The sequence below is a fragment of the Pteronotus mesoamericanus genome, unplaced genomic scaffold (assembly GCF_021234165.1).
Source record: "Pteronotus mesoamericanus isolate MK-2021 breed Mesoamerican mustached bat unplaced genomic scaffold, CSHL_Meso_final contig_90, whole genome shotgun sequence".
NCBI lineage: Eukaryota > Metazoa > Chordata > Mammalia > Chiroptera > Mormoopidae > Pteronotus > Pteronotus mesoamericanus.
Window position 1 is genome coordinate 8,225,638 of NW_026555277.1, and position 19,994 is coordinate 8,245,631.

At 52.5% G+C, this 19,994-nt stretch overlaps 2 protein-coding genes across 3 annotated transcripts; both read right to left on the minus strand.

Annotated features, from left to right (window-relative positions):
• Positions 1-353: 353 nt before the first annotated feature.
• Positions 354-7,405, minus strand: DNAJB2 (DnaJ heat shock protein family (Hsp40) member B2). Of its 2 annotated transcripts, XM_054585627.1 has the most exons (10): positions 7,231-7,405; positions 6,861-6,961; positions 6,171-6,280; positions 5,081-5,134; positions 4,784-4,906; positions 3,939-4,031; positions 3,633-3,735; positions 3,383-3,453; positions 2,345-2,551; positions 354-1,241 (listed from the first exon to the last, which is right to left on the minus strand). In XM_054585627.1, exons 2-10 carry the CDS (start codon positions 6,923-6,925, stop codon positions 1,231-1,233), a joined length of 837 nt encoding a protein of 278 aa, XP_054441602.1. In that variant the 5' UTR covers positions 6,926-6,961; positions 7,231-7,405; the 3' UTR covers positions 354-1,230. The 2 variants fall into 2 exon arrangements, with proteins under 2 accessions (XP_054441602.1, XP_054441601.1); XM_054585626.1 differs by lacking the exon at positions 354-1,241 and having other exon boundaries at positions 2,067-2,551.
• A 6,053-nt stretch (positions 7,406-13,458) lies between these two features.
• Positions 13,459-19,042, minus strand: LOC129080325 (tubulin alpha-1D chain). Its single transcript, XM_054585628.1, has 4 exons — positions 19,025-19,042; positions 15,672-15,894; positions 15,184-15,332; positions 13,459-14,442 (listed from the first exon to the last, which is right to left on the minus strand). The coding sequence occupies exons 1-4, from the start codon at positions 19,025-19,027 to the stop codon at positions 13,459-13,461; spliced, it is 1,359 nt and encodes a 452-aa protein (XP_054441603.1). The 5' UTR covers positions 19,028-19,042.
• Between the last annotated feature and the right edge of the window lie 952 nt (positions 19,043-19,994).

The window sequence follows — 19,994 nt, forward strand, 5'->3', positions numbered from 1 at the left end:
CTTTTGGTTGTCCCCATGCTTTCAATCAAGTCACACTTTAGTCCGGTCCTTACTGCTGTGGAGTATTGGGTGGTGGGTTCCCGCGTAAAGGGAACCCAGCTGCCTGGGGAAAGCCGTCTGCGGGGCCCCAGGAGGGGAGGGCAGAAGAAAGTGAGCATTTCTCCACAACACACTGGGGGGTGAGGGCAGCCTGGTCAAAGAGAGGAATAATGTACAATGACGCTGTCAGCTGGGCAGGCCTGCAATCCCTATGTGTTTGGGCCATAAAGGGAGGCATGTCAGCCACGGGTCCCATAGGTCCCCAGGCCTCCCTGGCAGGAAGAACACAGGAACAGAACATACCGCCAAGCTCTCAAAACTCCGCTTTATTGACTTCCAGTGTTTCCCTCTGGTATGAGCTCAGCCCAGCTGGCTTAGAAAGGTCTCTCAGACACAGTGTCACAGGGTCTGGCAACACCCTGGCGCCGCCCTCCCCTCCCCGGCCACTGGGCTCCCCAGGCAGGGAGGAGGAGAGGCAGCTCAGCTGTGGTGGTGGAGAGAATGGGCAGCAGGGGCAGAGGCCGTAGAAGCAATACAAGCAGCAACATGCCTGGAGTACCCATTGCATGCCAACCCCAGACAATGACAGACACACACACGCATCCCAGAGGATGGTCCACACCCATCAGCTTTTCAGTGATCCCGCCCCAGCTTGTTCCTCAGATCCCAGTACTGCCCACAGGAAAAGAGCTGCTCCCAGGTGACATGGGGCCTTGATTTGTACACTCTGACCTCTCTAAGCTTGAGGCTAGCGAGAGGTGTCAGGGAAATGGAAGCTCAGACCATTACCCCTTCATCCACGTTCTCACCACCTCTGCCAGGGAAAAATCAAATGATAAGATCTCCCCATCTCACTGCAAGTGACAGGCCAACCTGGGCTGGAACTACATGTCCCAAGATGCACAGCTCCATAACCACACACCGCTTCCCACCAGCAAGATCTATCAGAAATGAGGCAGGGTGTGTTGCATTCTGGGACTAGTAGTCCCCAAGAGACAGCACCAAACACCCAGTGAAGAGTTTACAGGCTAAGACTACTGCCGCCTCCCACCCGGCCCCCACCCACCGTCCAGGCCCAGCTCTATGCTTAACACAGGTGAGGGAGAGGAATGGAGGGTCCCCTCCCAGCGCACAGGGGAGGGCGCTGTCCTGTTGGAACTGTGCATCGACTCTGGATCCCGGACATCCAGCTCAGAACACATCTGGGGAGAGAGCGGGGGTGGGTGACAGGAGAGAGGGTCAGCAGCAAGCCGTGGTGGATGGCACCGCTAAGCATGCACACCTGGGCTAGCCCTGTGGCCTCTCCCTGAGCCCTGATGCATGGGGAAGTAGGACGGGGCACAGTCCCCTCCTAGGCCTCCCTCCGGGGGGCACCCTGGCCCTATCCCACTTCTCCAGGGTTAGCCGGCCTCACCTCTGCCTAGTCCCGAGGCCTGGGGCAGGCTGAGGCAGCAAGAGGAAGGGAGGAGGAGTGGGCTCCGGTTCCGAATCTGGACGGCCGAGAGGCTCCCGCCCCACCCAGCTAGCCTCCCCGGAAGACCTTATGGCCCTACCGGCCACAGCATCTTCCTCGCCACACTGAGGCCTTCTTGGGGAAGGAAGAAGGGAGTCCTAGCCAGACGGCAGTGAAAGCAAGCGATGCGGCCCACGGGGAATTGCAGAGAGGAGAGTGTGAGGAAGAAGAAGCAGCACCAGAAGGGAAGCAACAGAGACAGTCAGAGCTCAACACTGCGCAGAAACCAGGGTGGGGGTGTCCGCAGCTGAACAAGGAGAGCTGAAGACTCTCCGGTGTAGCTGCCAACTTGGGCTCAGAGAACCCCAGGCCAAGTCCTCCTTCCTTGACATCGTCAGCAACACAGGTGGCAGAAGACCTGGGCACAAAACGCCTGCCCCGGACCACTAAAGGCCCTTAGAAACCCCCCGTCACATAAGAAGTGCATCCTGGCTCCTCAGGCCCTCCCACAGCCCTGAGGCCCCCACCCCGGGCTTCACCAGGGACCTATCAGCTCAGCAGAGCAAAGCCCGAGTCCACACTGGAGCGTGGAGAGAGGGGACCAGAGGGAGCATAGAGTCGGAGGGGCCACACCCCTCTCTGTGCTGACAGTGGGCAGGACCCCAGGTCACCCTGAATCGGGGTGGGCTGAGCTGGGCGATCAGAGGATGAGGCACCGAGAGGCCTTCTCCTCCGGGGGCGGGCCGGGTTTGGCTGCATTACCCCTTGCGCTCTCATGAGTTCCCCCCATGCCCCGGTCTTGGTACTGGGCCTTGGGATGCCCCTGCCGTCTTCGCTGTGCCTCCCGCCCACCTGCCGGCTTCTTCCCAGCTGCCTCCATCTCTGACAGGCTGTAGGCCATGGCGAGCTGCAGGTCCTCATCATCCTCAGAGAGGTCGCTGTCAGAAGGGCGTGAGGCAGGGGTCTGCCGCACCTGCATGCCTCCAGGTCTGGAGGTGACGGACTGTTGCTGCTCACGACGGCTCAGCTCCAAGCCCAGTGCCAGGTCATCTGGAACACCTGTGGGGGTCCCGGCCACCATGAGGCCCTCGGGCCCAGGCCAGGGGAGCCCTGCCAGGCTGCCTCAGGTGGCAACAACCCTGACCCCTTCCAGCCCCTCTTTTGGATCTGCCATTCATGTGTTTTAACACCTAGCATAGTGGTTACGACCATGGGCAGGTATTCAGCTCCAGCAGGTATGAGCTATCTCCTTGGGCAAGTTACTCAACCTCGCTGAACTGCCCTTTCCTCATCTACGGGATGGGAATGATGAGAATGTTTACACTGTCAAGTTGTTCCAATGGTTAAATAGGGCAGCACAGTGTTCCCAGGGTCCGCGGGCATGAAAGGGAAGCCATGGCGAACACTCTGTGCAGTGAGATGTTGTGGCAAGAGTTCAGCTCCAGGAATCCTGCGTCCTGAATTTCATTCCTGGATTTCCCCCTTACTAAGCAGGACAGAGCCTTGGACCGGAGGTACTCGGGATCACGACCATTTAACTGTGCTGAGGTGCAGCCTCCTCAAATGAAAACTAGGGCGAACGCCAACTGCCCTGCTTTCCCCTCGCTGTTTGAAGAATACAGGGGATACGGAATGTGCACAAGTGCTTTAAAAATAGTAGAGTTCTGCAAATGCACCCCAATAATAACGACAGTGGCTTAGTTGGCCCTCTGAGACTCCTCAGTCCCCTGCCCTGGCCCCCGTCGTTCCCCATGATCCTGCCAGTCTGGCCTGGGGTGGCCATTCCCTCCCTGCCCCAAGGGAGCTCAGGCTGGACCACTTTGGGGAGGGAGCCTTGGGGCATGGGGCAGGGGCTTCCTGCCAGGGACTGAGTGCAGAGCCGCTCCTCACCATTGATTGTGATTGACTTCAGCTGCCCGTCCTCCTCCACTTCCACCCGTTCCTGCCCGTTTTCCATGATTCTGTGGAGAATCACAGCACAGGTCACTCAGCGGGCATGCCTGGGCCCCGCAGGTTCTCACGCAGGCTCTGGGATGCCACAGTGAACAGGACAGACAGGGCTCTCTGCCCTCCAGGGGCTGACATTCCGGCTGTGTGCAGCTCCTTCTCCACCCGGCATGGTCCCAGGAGGAGCCCTCACCTGCGTGTCGTGATGCGGTGTCCTTGGACAAAGGTGGTGGATGTAGAAACGGAACGAAAAGCACCAGCTCCAGGACTGAAGGAGAAAGACGAGGAGGAGAAATCTGGCATTGGGGCAGAGGAGGAGAGGCTGTTAGACGGGGGCTGTGTGCGGAAGGCTGCGGTCACAGTGGGCCAGGAGCCTCCGTGGGTTCTCCCCGCAGGCAGAGCTCCGGGCGCACCAGACAAAAGACTTGGAAGAGCCACGCGGTGAGGTGAACGGTTCCCGGACTCAGAGCTTGCAAATATGGGAAGGGGCAGCACTTACCAGAGTGCCCAGGGAAGGAGGAAGAGAAGGTGAAGAAGGGGCCCGAGTGTCGTGAACCCCGATTCTGAAGCTCTGAGAAGGGGCCCAAGTCATCTGCAACAAGGAAGCAGAGCAACAATCATCTGGTGAAGACATTTCCCCCCAAAAATGTGTAAATTCTGCTTTTATGTCTAGAAATATAAGCTACTAAGCAACTGGGTGCATTTCTGACTTTTTTTCCTTTTCTGCTTGGACTGACTTACAAATTAAATTCCTTTTCAATATTACATATGAAAAAGTTCAATAGTAAATGTTGTCTACGATAACGAATAAAGGAAGGAAGGGGAGAAGGGAAAGCAGGAGGGAGGACAGACAGCTCCTTCCATAAAAGAAGCTCAGTGTGGTGTGATGTCAGGCAAACCCCGCGATCAGTCCCACTCTGCCATGTGCTGTGTGTCTGCAAGCAAATTATTTGAATGTGCCTCAGTTTTGTCATCTGCAAATGGGGATAAAATTATCTACCTCACAGGGTTCATATTAATCATTCCAGAAAACCGTATGTGGTGTTGTTTGTAATGGCATTATTATTGTCACATGAGGCTTTGAGTCTTGCTTTCATGGCTGTCATTGTGGAGGTCTAACAATGCATTATTGTTATCGTTTAATAAGACAAGTCTCTGAAGTGTCGCTATAGGGTCATGGGAGTTCAGGCCTGTGTAAGAGCTGGATCCACCCCCACAAAAACCTTCAGTCTGTGGAATTCTGCTTCCCTCTCAGCCTCCCCCAACCCCAAGGACCTCCCAGCTGATGGAAGGTGGGCCTGGAGGGGCAGCCAAGCTAGTCAGAGGCCTCCTGAGTGCACTCACCAAAGAGCTCCGCAAAAGGGTCTCCACTGCCGAAGAACTCCCGGAAGACCTCCTCGGGGCTGCGGAAGGTGAAGGTGAAGCCAGGCCCCCCACTGCCAGCTTCCGCCCGAGATGGGCCAGTTGCTGGAGGGGAGGCAGGATGAGAAGGGGGCTTAGGACAGATACTTGCCCGGGCCCGGGGACCCCGCTGAAGGCATGGCCAGCAGCCCCGAGAGAACATCCACTGTAAGAATCTGCCCTCCCCCCTCTCCTCCCTGACCCACTTTGTCCATCCCTGGGCCCCACTGTTCCACCTACCTGCTCCAGTCAGCCCTTCCCGGCCATAGCGGTCATAGATCTCTCGTTTGTGCTCTGGAAGGAGAGACCAGATCATTCCTCCCTCCCTCTGGGGTGTTGGCCTCCCCTTCTGGGCTAAGACCCTCAGAGGCCTGCCCAGAGACTGACACTTGGGGGCAGCAGGGTGCACAGGGGAGAGGGGCTGTAGGTTTTAGCAGCAGCTCGGCCCTTCACACAGTGACTCCTTCTCATCTGTAAAATGGACATGGTAACAGCACCTACCTCCTAGGATTGTTGCCGGATTAAATGAGATAATTCATGTAAGTGGCTTAACACAGTGCCTGATAAGTAGTAAGCGTTCCATAAATGTGAGCTAATTATTACTGTGTTGTTATTGATCAGTACTTAGCCTAAATATCCCTTTCTCAGAGGGGCCTTCAGGGCCATCGCAACAAAAATTGCTGCCTGTTATTCCCTGTCACATCCCCCTGCTACTTTCCTTTGCAATTCTCTTGTCTATTTATTTATTTGCTTCATGTCAATCTTCCCTGACCAGGATGTGATAAGCCCATCAGGGTGAGGACAGTGCCTGCTTGTCCTGCATGGTTCCCCAGGACCCAACGAGGGCCCAGCACCATAAGCATTCAAATGAATATTTTTTGAATGAATGAAAAAAAAGACCTGGATTCATATGCCAGCTGTGTGATCTTGAGCACGTTACTTCGCCTCTCCCAGCCTCAGTTTCCTGGCCAGTAAAATCCTGCCTCACACGATGGCTGTGAGGACTCACGGAGATTACACCCACCAATGCCTGGCACAGAGGCGGCTCCGTACTCATTGGTTACCCGCCCTGCATCCTTTCCTTTGTCAGTCCCCACGCTGCAACTAGCAGATCCTAGGGAGCAGACACTGAGCACAGGGAATTAGGGAAAGAAAAAAAGGTGCTTTGTACATAGTACAGGTGCTCATTTAAAGGAAACAAAGTCCCAGAGTCCCTGTGGGAGGAGGGGCATTTAAATGGCAGGTTGGAAAAGGCATGGCTTTGGGAAGGAGCGCAACGGGGCATGAAGTGGGGGCGATGGGTGCTGCCCTGCCCTGACCCTGGCCTTACTGTCTGACAGCACTTCGTATGCCTCGGCCACCTCCTTGAACTTCCTCTCAGCAAATTCTTTATTATCCGGGTTCTTGTCTGGGTGCCATTGTAGAGCCTTCCGCCGATACCTGTAGGAAGTGGGTTCAGAGGGGAGGGTAAAGGGACAAATGTAACCACTTTCCACCAGAGAACAGAATGACCCATTTTCCCATTAGCCAACCAATGTCCTTTCACCCCAGCTGCTGGGGCTGCCCCTGTATTTTAATAGAGTCCCTATCTCCTTTCTGGAGTCAGTGCTAGGACTAATTGTGTTAACAGGTGATAATGTGAGGGTGAGAAGGCCCAGCCCTAAACCCTCCCTGGTGCTCGCTGGGGCTGTGGTTCAAAGGTGGAGTTGCCATGGAGAGTAGAGGGGCAGTGGTCCCTTCTGGTCACATTGCCTGGGCATCTTTGCACGGCATAGTAAGAAAGCCACATCTAGGGATTGGGGAGGAGGGGAAGGGAGGGTTTACGAGAGAAGGATCCACAGTGCAGCTCCCAGCAGAACTTCACAGCTATAGACTGTCTCCCACTCATCCAGGGGTCTCCTTCCTCCCTACAGACATCAAGGACCTGGTTCCTTAGGCACTGCCTCTGAAGGGCCCCGTGGGGCTGGTGGTGGGGGTTGGGGGTTTGAGAGGCTTTGTGGTGCACCGTGGAGGCACTTACGCCTTCTTGATGTCATCAGCGGACGCACTTCGCGGCACGTCTAGGATCTCGTAGTAGGATGCCATGGCAACTCGTCTGTAGTCAGGCTGGCCTCCGAGGGGCTGTAGGAGAGAAGGACGAGTCAGGCGGAAAGACCCAAGGGCGCCTCCCTGGGGCTGGAGCCCCCCAGGGTGGCGGGAGGCGCTCCCGGAGGGAAGCGGAGCCTCCTGGGCTCTGCTTGCTGCGGGTGACTAGGCTGGCTCGGGCAGCCTTATCGGCCCCTTCAGGCCACTGGCTATCTCGGTGCCTAGGCCCGGGGAGCCCTATCGCAGTCCCCTAACTCCGCAGCCCGGCCCAGGGACCCCAGCCTGACGCGGCACCCAGCCCGCACCTCCTCCGCCCAGTCCTAGGGCTCCTGCGGCGCCCCGCCCCCTGCACCCCGCCGGGAACCGTCTGGCACCCGCTGCCGGGCTCGCGGCTGCTGCGTAGGACGCTCCCGGCCCAGCTGTGCGCGCAGGCCTGCGTCAGCTGCACCGAAACTACTAGAGACTCGGAGGAGGCCGGCTTGGCCTGTCACCCGGGGGATGGTGGGGGGGACGGGGCGGGGGTTGGTGAGGTGGGGGGGGAGTGCTGCTGCAGGGGTTGCCGGGAGATGGGGGCGGAGCCGGCTATTTTGGGCTTGCACAGGACTACGTCATCCCCAGCTGGGACCTGGGAGACAGCGGCCGGTTCCATCCAGGCGTGACGCACTTGCCAACCAACAAACCACCTAGGCCCTGGTCCCTGTCGCTTTTTTAGAAATAAGCTCGATGATCGATGGTTACTCTCCCCGGAGGAAATCGCCACGTCAGGGACTCACAGGCTCCTGTTGAGGCGTAAATCCTCCTTCTTCAAATTCCAGCTCTAGTCTCAGGTCCTCAAAGGAGGCTGCCCCGACTTACCTGAATAGGTCAGACCTGCCTCTCATAGCATCTTGTGGCATCCTTCATCACTCTTGTCAGAGTTACAAATTAGCATTTATTTGTTTGTTTGGATATTCACTTCCCCCACTAAAACGTAAATTCCACAGGGCAGAGCTTCTGTCTTTTTCTACTGGAGTATTAGGGCAGTGGTTATTATCAATAATAACCATTGGATGATTAAATAGTGAACAGATGCGAACCTCTTATTGACAGTTTTGACACATTTGGGGAAGCAGGGTTAAGGGGTAGAAGGAAAACAAACAAACAAAAAGTCCCGGGTTTCAAGATTTTTCTTCCCAAAGTGATCCTGAGTAGACTTTCACCTCAAAGTGATTCCTGGTTTCAGGCCTCATGGGATATTTAGAGAACCTTCCAGAACTGACTCCTGCTTGATATCGCGCAGGCCAATCCAGCAAGCATTAATTGAGCACCTTCTACACAGCAGATGTTGTCAGGATACAAAAAGAAGAACGTGGCCTAATCCCTGCCTTCCCAGAGCGCCGACTTGGTAAAATACCAGCCCATTAATACAGCCCACTGGGAAACCCCAAGGCTTTGGAAACAGGCAGACCTGGGTTTGCAACTGGCACTACTGTGGGATTTGAGAAAATCTCTGAGGACTCAGTTTTTCCTCCCTAAGTACAGGTAACGTCTAGGGCTGTTTAAAAGTCTGGTGAGGTGGGGTATACAGTAGATTTTAGTACAGGTCTTCTCTGGCATCATTATTGGCCCAAGCAGTAATGGTTCTATGAGTCCAGAAGAGTGTTTTAGGCTAGGTGACCCAGAAATTCCTTGCCAAAGAGAAAGCTTGAGCCAGGTATGAGAAAAGAAGAGTGGTGTGTACTTGTCCAGCTGTCCTGGCGGCCCACAGTCTGAGCCTCCTGCCTACATCTGGGGAATTCCCATTGTGCACAGGTCTTGATGGCAGGCAGGGCCACCACAAACTGCCACAAGGCCCCGGCACTTGCTCTCCTAGACTCCTTGGCTCCAAGGGTGCAGGCAAAAGACATGAGCTCTGCTAGTCAGAAGCTCCCACTGGGACTTTGAATCTGGATCAAGTCACAGAGAAGCTGGGACAGTCGAGAATTCATTTCTGCAACTGTGGTGGCAGCGGAGCCAGCAGCGGGACCAGCAGCGGCCTCTAGTGTCTGGAGGAGAAAATGTCAGCCTCAGTGCCAGGTTGGGAGGGGGCCTCACTGCAGTGGGCAGAGGGACAGAGGTCTTTCAGGCGGGCAGTCCTGTGCCCTGACCTTGACTATGTGCTGGCTTCCCATGTTTTCTTGGTGCCTACTTGTCTGCAAAGGCCTGTTGGATGGCCCTCGTATGGATTCTGTGCGCTACCCAATATCTCTCCAAATCTACTTTTTTTAAGAGTTGTATTTTCAGGGGGTGCAGGGTGGAGGGGGAGAAAAGGGAGAAAAAGATGGGACAACTGTAATAGCATAATCGATAAAATATACTTTTTAAAAAAGAGTTGTATTTTTTTTAATCCTCACCCAAGGATATGTTTACTGATTTTTAGAGAGAGAGAAACATCGATATGAGAGAAAAACATCGATCGCTTGACTCCCGTACATACCCGAGCAGGGACCAAACCAGAAACCTTCTGGTGTACTGGACAATGCTGCAACCAACTGAGCCACCCTGCCAGGGCTGTGTTTTCTTGTTTTAATTTGCCAGAGTTAGTTTCTGCTGTTTCCAACAAGAGTCCTACTGATCTTGGTATAAGAGCAAGGAATAGGTTAGATTAGATTACTCCAAAATCTTCCAAATCTCTTTCTTCTTACTTCTCTTATCTCCATAGACATTTGTCTAGCACCTACCATGTATGTGATATTATATTAAGAACAGGAATACAAAGAGGTTTAAGTTTCAGTTCCTGTACTCAAGAGGATGAAAATCTCGTTGAGCCATAAACAAATAACAGCTGAGGGAAATTATATAAAACACATCAAGCAAACAGGGTTAATTTCCTTTGTTCACAAAGAATTGCAACAAATTAGTAAGAAAAGACAAATAATGCCACTTTTAAATGGGCAAAGGGCACAGACAAGACAGTTCACAGAAGAGAAAGTACTGACTTTTAAACAATTGAAAAGATGCTCAATCTCATTCATAACAAGAGAATCATAAAGAAAGCTGTGACAAAATACTGTTTCACTTATCAGACGATTAACAAAGGTCAAAAAGTTTAATACAGCATATGGGCAAGGCTGTGCGCACAAGCATTCTCATACACTGGTAGGGGGAGTATAATTTGGTATAACTTCTGAAGAGAGTAATATGAGGTATGTCAAAATTAAAGGTGCATAGCCTTTGATCAGCTACTGCATTTTAATAATTTATGGTTGTACATATGTGCAAAGAAGCATGTACAAGGGTTACAGCATTCTTTTCAACAGCAAAGAATCAGCAACAACCTAAATATCCATTAATAGCACACTGGTTAAACAAGTAATGGAATGGAATGGAATACAATGCAATACTATATTGCCACCAGAAAGAATGAGATATATTATTTACATGTTCTGATGCAGACCATCTTCTAGATTTATTAAGTGAGACAACCAGGTATAGAACAATGTGAATCTAGATGTGTATATACACATTAGTGTATACATAGATGTCTCTGGAGGGAAACACTCACAAAAAAGTTAACAGTGATGGCTGCCAAGAGGGGAGCCAATGAGGGAAACATTTTCACTGTATAAACTTAGTTTTGCTGTTTGTAAATCTGTTTTGTACTTTCTGAATTCTGAAGAATGTGCACATAACTGTACAAATACATACAGAATTTTTTAAAAATCTAGCTGAGGAAATAGAGTATTGGCAAGAAGCCAAGTGCTACCATTCAAGGCAGAATATACCAAGTACTAAACGAGTGCTAGAGACACAGCAGAGGCTGGGAGAATCTAGAGGGGGCAGAGATCCCCAGGGTTGGATGGGTCCTGGATTACCATGACCTAAACTGGAAGGAATGGCAACATTGAGACAAGCAGGGGGAGGTGGCATTCCAGAGGAGGGAATGGTGAGAACGCAGCTTTGGAGGCAGGCATGTTCCTGACACATCAGAGACGAGAGAATAAAGGTGTTTGGTGGGATCCACAGCTGGGACTCTGTCTCGTGTCCGCCTGCAGGAGATAATTGCAGCCTGGCTTTAGAAGCCTCCGGGATGAAATCATCCCCCTGCACTGAGGGAGTCCGCAGGAGCCAGGCTGGGTGGCACTCCCAGCTGCCCCGGGGAGGCCAGAGTTGCCACCGCCCCACACCCGCACCCACACCCAGTCCAACCCGGGCCTGCCGGTGCCTGCCAGCGGAGTTTCTAGCTGGGAGGCCTTTCGGGGTCTGAGAGGGGATGGCCTTACAGCTGTCCTGGGTGGGCTAGCAGGTGCAGCCAGCAGGAGGGGATGCCCAGCTATCCTGGCAGGTGAGCCCTCACCTCCATCTTGGACCCCCCACTGGGCTCTCCCCAGCCTTCCCCTCACCTCCTGTGAGATGTTGGGGGTCAGGGAGAGGGCTTTACAGAGGGCGCTGACAGTCCCAAAACGTGGCCCCAAAGACACCTCTGCCTCTGCCCTTGTTCAGCCCAGGAACCGGGTCCCTACACCCACCCCCCAACACGTGCCCTCCACCACCGTGCCTGGGCAGGGTAGTGTCGAAGGGAGTATCACCCCCCTTCTAGAGCACCTGAGTCACTGTCTTGGAATTGGGGACCTGGCAGGCCAGGAAGAGGAGGTGTCTGGAGGGGCGCCTGGAACTGCTGTGGGCAGGAGCTGAGGGCATCTGAACAAGGGGAGGGCAGCAGCACAAGCTTTGGCCCAGGCTGACCGAGGTTTGAATCCTTACTCCTCCCTTTACTAGCTGAGTATCCTTCAGCAAGTCACATAACTTCTTTGAGCCTTAGTCTCCACATCCATAAAATAGGCATTCATTTAACAAGTCTACTCCACAGGTATTGAGTTATCTAACATATGTTGGGCAAGATTCTGGTACTGAGGGTAGAACAGGCCTTGTTTCCCTGAAGCTTCCAGTCCCGTGGGTACAACTGCATTTACCTCAGGATTAAAGAAGATAACATGGATACTGGACCTTAGTCCATAGTTGATGCTCAATAAATGACAGTGATTTCTTGGGGTTTAAAGGGCTCCCCAAAAAACTCTCTTCCCTTCTCAAGTTTGACGTGAGTCAAATAGAGATTTGGAAGTCAGTCCTTTTAGTGGAGAAATAAACAGAGTTGAGGATATAGCTGAGCTATTCAGCCAAAATTGGCTTCTAAATATTCCCTCTGAATTAAATTACCACCTCCCCCGCACCCCCCCCCCCCCCGCCCCCCGCCTCCCCACGCAGACCAGCACCACACACACAAATACGCGCAACTGCAGGTCTCTTTCTCCCCGGGGCAGAACTTCCCCTGGGAATGTAAATCCTCCACTTGGAGTTGAGAACACTTGCTGTCTCTGGACAAGTGATTCCTATCTAGAAGGAGGGAAGTGCTACGCTGGGCGTGCCCATTTTCTTCTCTAAACCGCCCCCTCACCACTCTGTTGCTTCCACTCCATCCTTTACTTACTACAAAGTGATTATTGGGACAAATGTGACAGGGACAGGTAACGGGTCCCCGGGGAAGGGCAGCAGTCACTCCATTTCTAGTGCTGGACCTAGGTGCAGGTATGTATTTCACTTGCCCGTTTTCTCTGAGATCCATTCGCCCACCTTCCGCGCCCTGCTCTCTATCTCGCAGGCCGCACCTTCTTTTTCCTAGGCCCTTTTGCCAACTAGCTTCCGTCTTGTTTCAGCCAATGGGAGACACTGCCTGGAGATTGAGGGTGGGAGTAAGGAAGAAGCCAGGGTATTTCTCTCCATCTCTTTAGATCAGGTCAGTGGTCTTCTCCGAAAGTGGTGAATGTTGGAGGAGTGTCCTGGAAGGTACGCCAGCCCCTCCCCAACCATTCTCCCACGGTTGCTCTCACTGTGCCTCAGTCCTGCCTTAGTGCCAGCTTCGGGTCTCTCTACACCCGAACCGGCTTCCTGCAGAAGGTAAAGCCCCAATCTGTAGGGTGAAGGAACACCAGCTACATCGGGCAGTGTCAGCTGTATCAGACCACTCTGAGGCACCACTTCACAGCCTGCTGGACTCACCAGGCTCTGGGTGCAGTCGTGTGAGGCTCGGACCAACTTCGCACGCGTGCGACTTAACAGCACCTTACCTCCTGTTCTAGGGATTCTCTGTTGACCCTGCAGCTCAGGTGTGTGCAACCCGGAAGTGCAGGGGGGTTCATGCTTAATGCACTGAAGGTTTAACCAATGGAAGGATGGAGTCAGTGCATAAATTCCCCCTCCCTCCCCACCACTCCTAGCCTCTCACCCAAAGAATAGTTCCGCAATGCCGTTTATTCAGCTGCACCTACTGCAGGGTAAATTCTCCCTCTTTCCCTGCTTTACTCCCCTCTGCCCCCATTCTGTTTCCTGGAATTAGATCTTCGTTATTGTAAAATCTGAAGTGAGGTCTACTTTCTGGGGATCCCAGGGTAAGATACCGGCCTTCCTAGCTCTCATTAAGAAGGAGCCCTCTCCTCATGGATTTTCCCAAGAAAAGAAGACATTTGTGAGACAATAAGGCCACAGCACTTTATTAGGGGTAGACATGAAAGATTCCCCTAGTATTCATCCCCCTCCTCCTCCTCTCCCTCCCCATCCATACTATCTATGCCCACCTCCTCGTAATCCTTCTCCAGGGCGGCCATATCCTCCCGGGCCTCAGAGAACTCACCCTCCTCCATGCCCTCTCCCACATACCAGTGCACAAACGCCCTCTTGGCGTACATCAGGTCGAACTTGTGATCCAGGCGGGCCCAGGCCTCCGCAATGGCGGTCGTGTTGCTCAGCATGCACACGGCACGCTGCACCTTGGCCAGGTCACCCCCGGGCACCACGGTGGGCGGCTGGTAGTTGATGCCCACCTTGAAGCCCGTGGGACACCAGTCCACGAATTGAATGCTGCGCTTGGTCTTGATGGCTGCGATGGCGGCGTTGACGTCCTTGGGCACCACGTCCCCACGGTACAGCAGGCAGCAGGCCATGTACTTGCCGTGCCGGGGGTCACACTTCACCATCTGGTTGGCCGGCTCGAAGCAGGCGTTGGTGATCTCTGCCACGGACAGCTGCTCGTGGTACGCCTTCTCCGCAGAGATGACTGGTGCGTAGGTGGCCAGGGGGAAGTGGATGCGCGGGTAGGGCACCAGGTTGGTCTGGAACTCTGTCAGGTCCACGTTGAGGGCCCCGTCAAAGCGCAGGGACGCTGTGATGGAGGAGACGATCTGGCCGATGAGGCGGTTCAGGTTGGTGTAGGTGGGGCGCTCGATGTCCAGGTTGCGGCGGCAGATGTCGTAGATGGCTTCGTTGTCCACCATGAAGGCACAGTCTGAGTGCTCCAGGGTGGTGTGGGTGGTCAGGATGGAGTTGTAGGGCTCGACCACGGCTGTGGACACCTGGGGGGCTGGGTAGATGGAGAACTCCAGCTTGGATTTCTTGCCGTAGTCGACAGAGAGCCGCTCCATCAGGAGCGAGGTGAAGCCGGAGCCGGTGCCCCCACCAAAACTGTGGAAGATGAGGAAGCCTTGGAGTCCTGTGCACTGGTCAGCCTAGAATGTAAAGGCAAAGAGAAATGTAGGGTGTTAAGCGCAGCTGACAAACAGGAAAGAACCAGCTTGTGCTGTTCACATTTCCCCAAAAGGGGAATCCTTGGAAGACTTTTCCAAGAGCACAAACCAAATCCTCGTAAAGTCATCCCACCCCTTCTTCCTTATTCCTCTTCCTCTCTAAAGCCTCCTGAGGCCTCTCACAGACCGATCTCTTGAATCTTGTAACATGGTCATTTTTGTCATCATAATTTGCCAGCTCCACTCATACCTGTGTCTCCCTGATTTAACTTCAGATATTTCTGGAGGACTTTCTCTACTGAGATCAACAACCACGGAGGTTTATCCCCATCCTCGGTGGAGGCCGAAGTCAATCATAGAGCCTTGAGCCAGCATTATTTGGACCCCTGTTTTTCACAGGGCCTCTGCCCATGCCCTTATAATACAAGGTGATATTCTGGGGATGCTTATGGATCCCCATCACTTGGCCAGGCAGCCCATGGACAGGTTTGCCCTGATGGCCACATTGTCCAGCATTGGGTCCCCACCTTCTTGCTATAGAAGATAAGAAGACACCCAGTTCCAGACTCAGCCTATACTCTCCCTCCTCTGACCAGAGTGCAAGGCCCAGATCCTGCGTGTTTAAGACTTTTCCAGGAGGCTCTCCCAAGGGCTGAGGCTGCCCTCTCTCTCTGGCCTCTAGACCACACAACAGGAGTCCCCAGCCTTCAGCCCTTCTCTCACCAGCTTTCGAATCCGGTCCAGCACCAGGTCAATGAGCTCCTTTCCGATGGTGTAGTGGCCTCGGGCATAGTTATTGGCAGCATCTTCCTTGCCTGTGATGAGCTGCTCTGGATGGAACAGTTGGCGGTATGTACCCGTCCGAACTTCATCTGCAATGGAGAGAGTTTTAGTCCCCCTCCTCTTGCAGCCTGGCCCCCAGAGCCCCAGGGTACCCACAGAAGTGGGGTCTCTAGGCCCCAAGGCCTTCCTTGGAGGAGCCCCATTCAGGCTGCTGCTATTGCCCTTGATTTTTAGTGTTCGTCAATGCAGAGGAAAGGGATGTGGGGTGACATTGAGACTCTGGAGCTGGGTGACAGTTGTTCTTCAGATTTGGAGTTCTGACGAGCTACAGCCACTGGGAACCACAAACTCCAGTGCTCTCCTGTTATAGAGAAGGCCTTGCTGTGGGGCCTGGGACAGGGCCGCAGCAGAGACAGATCCTCACTCACCGATCACAGTGGGCTCCAGATCCACAAACACCGCCCGGGGCACATGTTTTCCAGCCCCAGTTTCACTAAAGAAGGTGTTGAAGGAGTCATCCCCTCCCCCGATGGTCTTGTCACTGGGCATCTGCCCATCTGGTTGGATCCCATGTTCCAAGCAGTAGAGCTCCCAGCAGGCATTGCCAATCTGCACGCCGGCCTGCCCCACGTGGACTGAGATGCACTCACGCTGAAAGGACAAAGGGCAGAAAACACCCTTAGCAGAGAGAAGTATATCATGTCTGGACACAGTTCCTGCCTTCCTTCCTTGAGCGGTTCTTTGGCTGAGTGCAGAGGTTCCTGGACTCTGCTCTCCGTGCTCGCTCCTGTGGCTAAGCATTTACTGGTGGCATTGAAGACCAGCAGGCATTGGCTGGAGGTGGGGGGCGGCGGGGGGGAACGCTAGGCCAGAACTTTCAGGGGAAGCAGAAGATGTGTGCAGTTTTCAGATTATAGAGTCTTGCTCAGTGACTAAGCATCTTGAAGAACGTTGAAGGGATGAAATGAGTCTGGTAGAATACAAAAGTCTACCCACTCTTGTTCAGAAAGCAATTAAGGGCCACTGGTGTGGGAAGCAAGATCCAAGTGAAGTTCCAGGGGTCAAAGATAAGGAAGAGGCCCTGGCTGATGTGGCTCAGTAGGATGGGCATCATCAAAAGGTCACCAGTTCAATTCCAGGTCAGGGCACATGCCTGGCTTGCCAGCCAGGCCCCCAGTTGGAGGCACACGAGAGGCAACCAATCGATGTTTCTCATGCATCAATGTTTCTCTCCTCTTTCGCCCTCCCTTCCCTTCTCTCTAAAAATAAATAAATAAAATCTTTTAAAAAATAAGGAAGAGGTTTATAAAAGCCAAAAGGGCCCTGGATTCATGTGACCGCAAGAAATGCCAATGAGGAAGGGAAAAGTGGGCCTGGAATGGATGTGTACATGCTACTCTTTCCTCTCGGGCATGCGTGGTTCTGGAGGAGGGTGGGACTGGGAAGAAAGGTCTTCCCCACATGGTTCAAAGCTGGTGACCAAAGAACTCTTGGCCCCAGAAGTAGGACCGGAATAAGCCTGTTGGTCTGAGGAAAGAGAAAGGTCGGTGTTCTTCCTGGGGACACCCATGAGAATCAGGATGTCTTGACCCTCCTGCTTCATCAAAGATTTATTGAGCCTCTACGGTGTTCTGAACACTGCGCTGACACTGGGGATACGTAACAACCAACGCTCAGTCCCTGGCCTCGAGAAGCTCACTGTCAAGGAAAGGTTAACAGATGTGCGGCAGTGTGGTAGCAGGATACCAGAGTGCATCTCCCAGAATACCCCTCAGGGTACTGCTAGAGTGCCTCTCTGCTTGAGAAGTAATTACCGCGGACCTTAAAATCAAAATGAACACATTCATCAAATTTTCCCAAACTTTAAGGCTTAGCAATGCAAAGGATGTGGAGAAATGTGATCTCTTAACATTGTTTTCAGAAACCTAAATTGATGTATCTCAAATGAAGAAGAATCATACAATATGATACCATTTGGATAAATCTTGAACTTGTAAAACAATACTATGCATCGTTTTCAGATAAATTTATATATTTACTATATAGTCTTATAAATGTGTGTGTATTGCAAAAATAAAGAAAACAAGGGAAAATCTTTAACACTAAACTTGGAATAGTGGTTCTCTCTGGTAGAGGTGAATGCAATTGGAAAGAGATTCTGTTAAAGTAGGTAGCAGATGTTCATTATAGTATTCTTTATACCTTTCTGCATGTCTAAAATAGTTCATAAATTTTTAATGAGGAAGCTTCCTCCATAGATTTAATATGTCAGTGACATTTTTAATGACATAAGGGCACTGACTTATGATTTTTAGATGACTGGGATTAATCCATTAATTATTTGTATTCCAGCCCCATTAGTTCTCTACTAATCTTAGAACAAGAGTCTTAACCTCTCTGTTGATGCCTTCCCTTATGACATGGGGGCAATAATAAAATATAATAATAATAATAATTTTAATCCTCAAAATCCTCTGAGGATTAAATGAAAGAATGTATGCGCGTTGCCTGGCTCATTTTATGACACATGCTAGGGTGCACCATATGTTGGGTCCCCTTACCAATCCCCCTATCCCCTAACCGCTGTTGTCATAATAAGAGAAGTTAATGAATTAATCCAGGAGGTATTTAAAGACACAACGAGCTCAGAAATCCCCAGGTCCAGGAGAGAGAGCTGACTCAGCTTCTCAGCTCACCAACCGCCTGGCGAAGCCGGCTGCTGCACCTCGGCGCCTGGCCAGGCTCTGTCTACGAAGCCGGACGCTGTCCTGGCCCCCACAGCACAAGGTGTCTCTGACCTCTCAGGTACGCCTGAGGTGCTGAAATCGATGGCCCTTATGGTGGGACAGCAGGTTTGGAGCAAAGGAAGCCCCTGGAGTCACACAGGCTTGGCCTCAAAGTCCCATCTTTCTATGACCTCAGACAAATTACTTCACCTCAGCTGGCCTAGCTCCTTTTTTTGACTGTAAAAATAGCATAATCTCCTACATGGATGCAACAAACTTTGTCATTATGTTGATTAGTTCCCATACATTAAGCATTCGTTAGGTTCCAGGACCTATGCTAAGCGCTTCACATACATTATTTCATTTGATCTTCACAACAACCCCCTTGGCTAGGTACTTTTAGTTTACCCATTTGACAGATGAGGAAACTGACTCTCAAAGAGGCTAAGCAACTAGCTCAAGGTCAGGAGCACGAGGAATATTCAAAGCAGGGACACCCTGTCTCCAGCCATGCTCTTACCTGCTCTTCTCTCCTGCCTGGTCTGGAGATGGGTTAAAGATATCGAATGATCCCACGCCTAGCCAACTCTCAATAACTGGGAGCACCCTCCCTCCCCCCCCTCCTCCCTCTCCCCACTGATATGTAACTGCAGTTGGGCAAGGCCATGAGGATATATCCCCATAGCTGGGAGGAGGGACAACAGCGAGTCTGCCATGTGGCCCGGGCTTTGTAAGGTAGTGCCTCCATTTTGTGCTCTGGTCCTGCTGACCCCACACTCCCTACCCCCAAACGCAGAGCCCCTTAGCAGCCCTGCTCCTGAGCCCGGGCTCAAACCCACACCCTGGTTACCATCACCCTGCCCTCAGCCCCTGCACATGCCCCCACGTACCAGCACATTTGGGAAGGGACACAAAGTCTCTTACTCCCTTCCCCATGTGACCTGTCCATGCGCTATAGCCCCAAGAATACCTGGATTCCCAAAGGTCCCTCATACCACCCACCTGGGTCCACTGGGACCCTCACTTGCATGCTCATCCCCCCCACCTCTGCTCACCATGCTGTTTGGCTGGGGTTGTCCGTCTGCTGCTGGGTGGAAAACAGGGAAGGGTCTAGAGTCTGTCTCTGGCCTCTTACTTTCTGGTCTGCTCTCAGGGTGGGAATGTTGTTAGAAACATCCCCAGGAGGGCAGGTCTGTTGACTTGGTTACCAGGCAGCAGGCAAGTCCTGGGCCTGGGCCCAAATAGGGGAGCGAGGTGGATGTGGGCGGGGTTATGAAGAGTCTGCAGTGAATTAGAAATAAGGAGTCCTGGGGCAACAGATCAACTTCGGGCCCTTCTGGGTAAGAACACAGGGAATTAGAGCTCAGTTTTAGCCCCTTCTCTAGCATTTAGACTTTTTTTGCCTGTTTCCTCCTCTGTGGATGGAGAGAGGTAATATTGTGAGAATTAAACAAACACATAAACTTCCTTAAGTGCTTGTCTAGAGTTGCTGTTGTTCTCTGTGGAGGATAATGAGCAGCGCTCAAGGCTATTTGTCAGTGTTTCGCCCTGTTTCAGTGCAAGTTGCTGCTGGTCTAGCCTGGCCTGATTTCTCCACAGAAGGATTCGCCCTATGGCTTTAGGCAAATTATGAAATTAAAACGTTAATCTCTCACATCTGTATGCGTGTTGTAGTTCTTAAGGCAGCTTCTCCGCTTATCGCTTTCGAGTCCCTCAACAACTTTGTGAGGTAGGCAAGGCAGGGCCTCCATTCCCATGTTGAAGAAAAGGAAATGGAAGCCTCTTCTGTCTTGCCCAAGGTCACACGGGAGCTAATTAGTGGTAGAATTAAGAGTCTTCTGGGACTCAAGCTCAGTGCTTCTCCTCTTTTCACATGGCAGAGTTGTCACTGTCCCTCATCCCCTTCCTGTGTCTTTATTTTCTTCCTCCCCATTTTAAATTGTGTGGTCAGTGGCGACCAGCCTCTTGCACAACCCTCAGCTCCCTTGCCTCCCTCTAGCTCCAGCAGCCTCGTTTGACTGAGCC

Excerpts from the sequence above, each read along its gene's own strand:
- LOC129080325 (XM_054585628.1), bottom strand. Across the intron at positions 15,333-15,671 it reads TCTGGAGCCCACTGTGATCG|ATGAAGTTCGGACGGGTACA; the intron begins GTGAGTGAGGAT and ends TCTCCATTGCAG. Across the intron at positions 14,443-15,183 it reads TGGACCGGATTCGAAAGCTG|GCTGACCAGTGCACAGGACT; the intron begins GTGAGAGAAGGG and ends TTTACATTCTAG.
- DNAJB2 (XM_054585626.1), bottom strand. The coding sequence starts at position 6,925 with ATGGCATCCTACTACGAGATCCTAGACGTGCCGCGAAGTGCGTCCGCT. Across the intron at positions 5,135-6,170 it reads ATACGAAGTGCTGTCAGACA|AGCACAAACGAGAGATCTAT; the intron begins GTAAGGCCAGGG and ends CTCTCCTTCCAG. Across the intron at positions 2,552-3,382 it reads GAAGTCAATCACAATCAATG|GTGTTCCAGATGACCTGGCA; the intron begins GTGAGGAGCGGC and ends GGACCCCCACAG.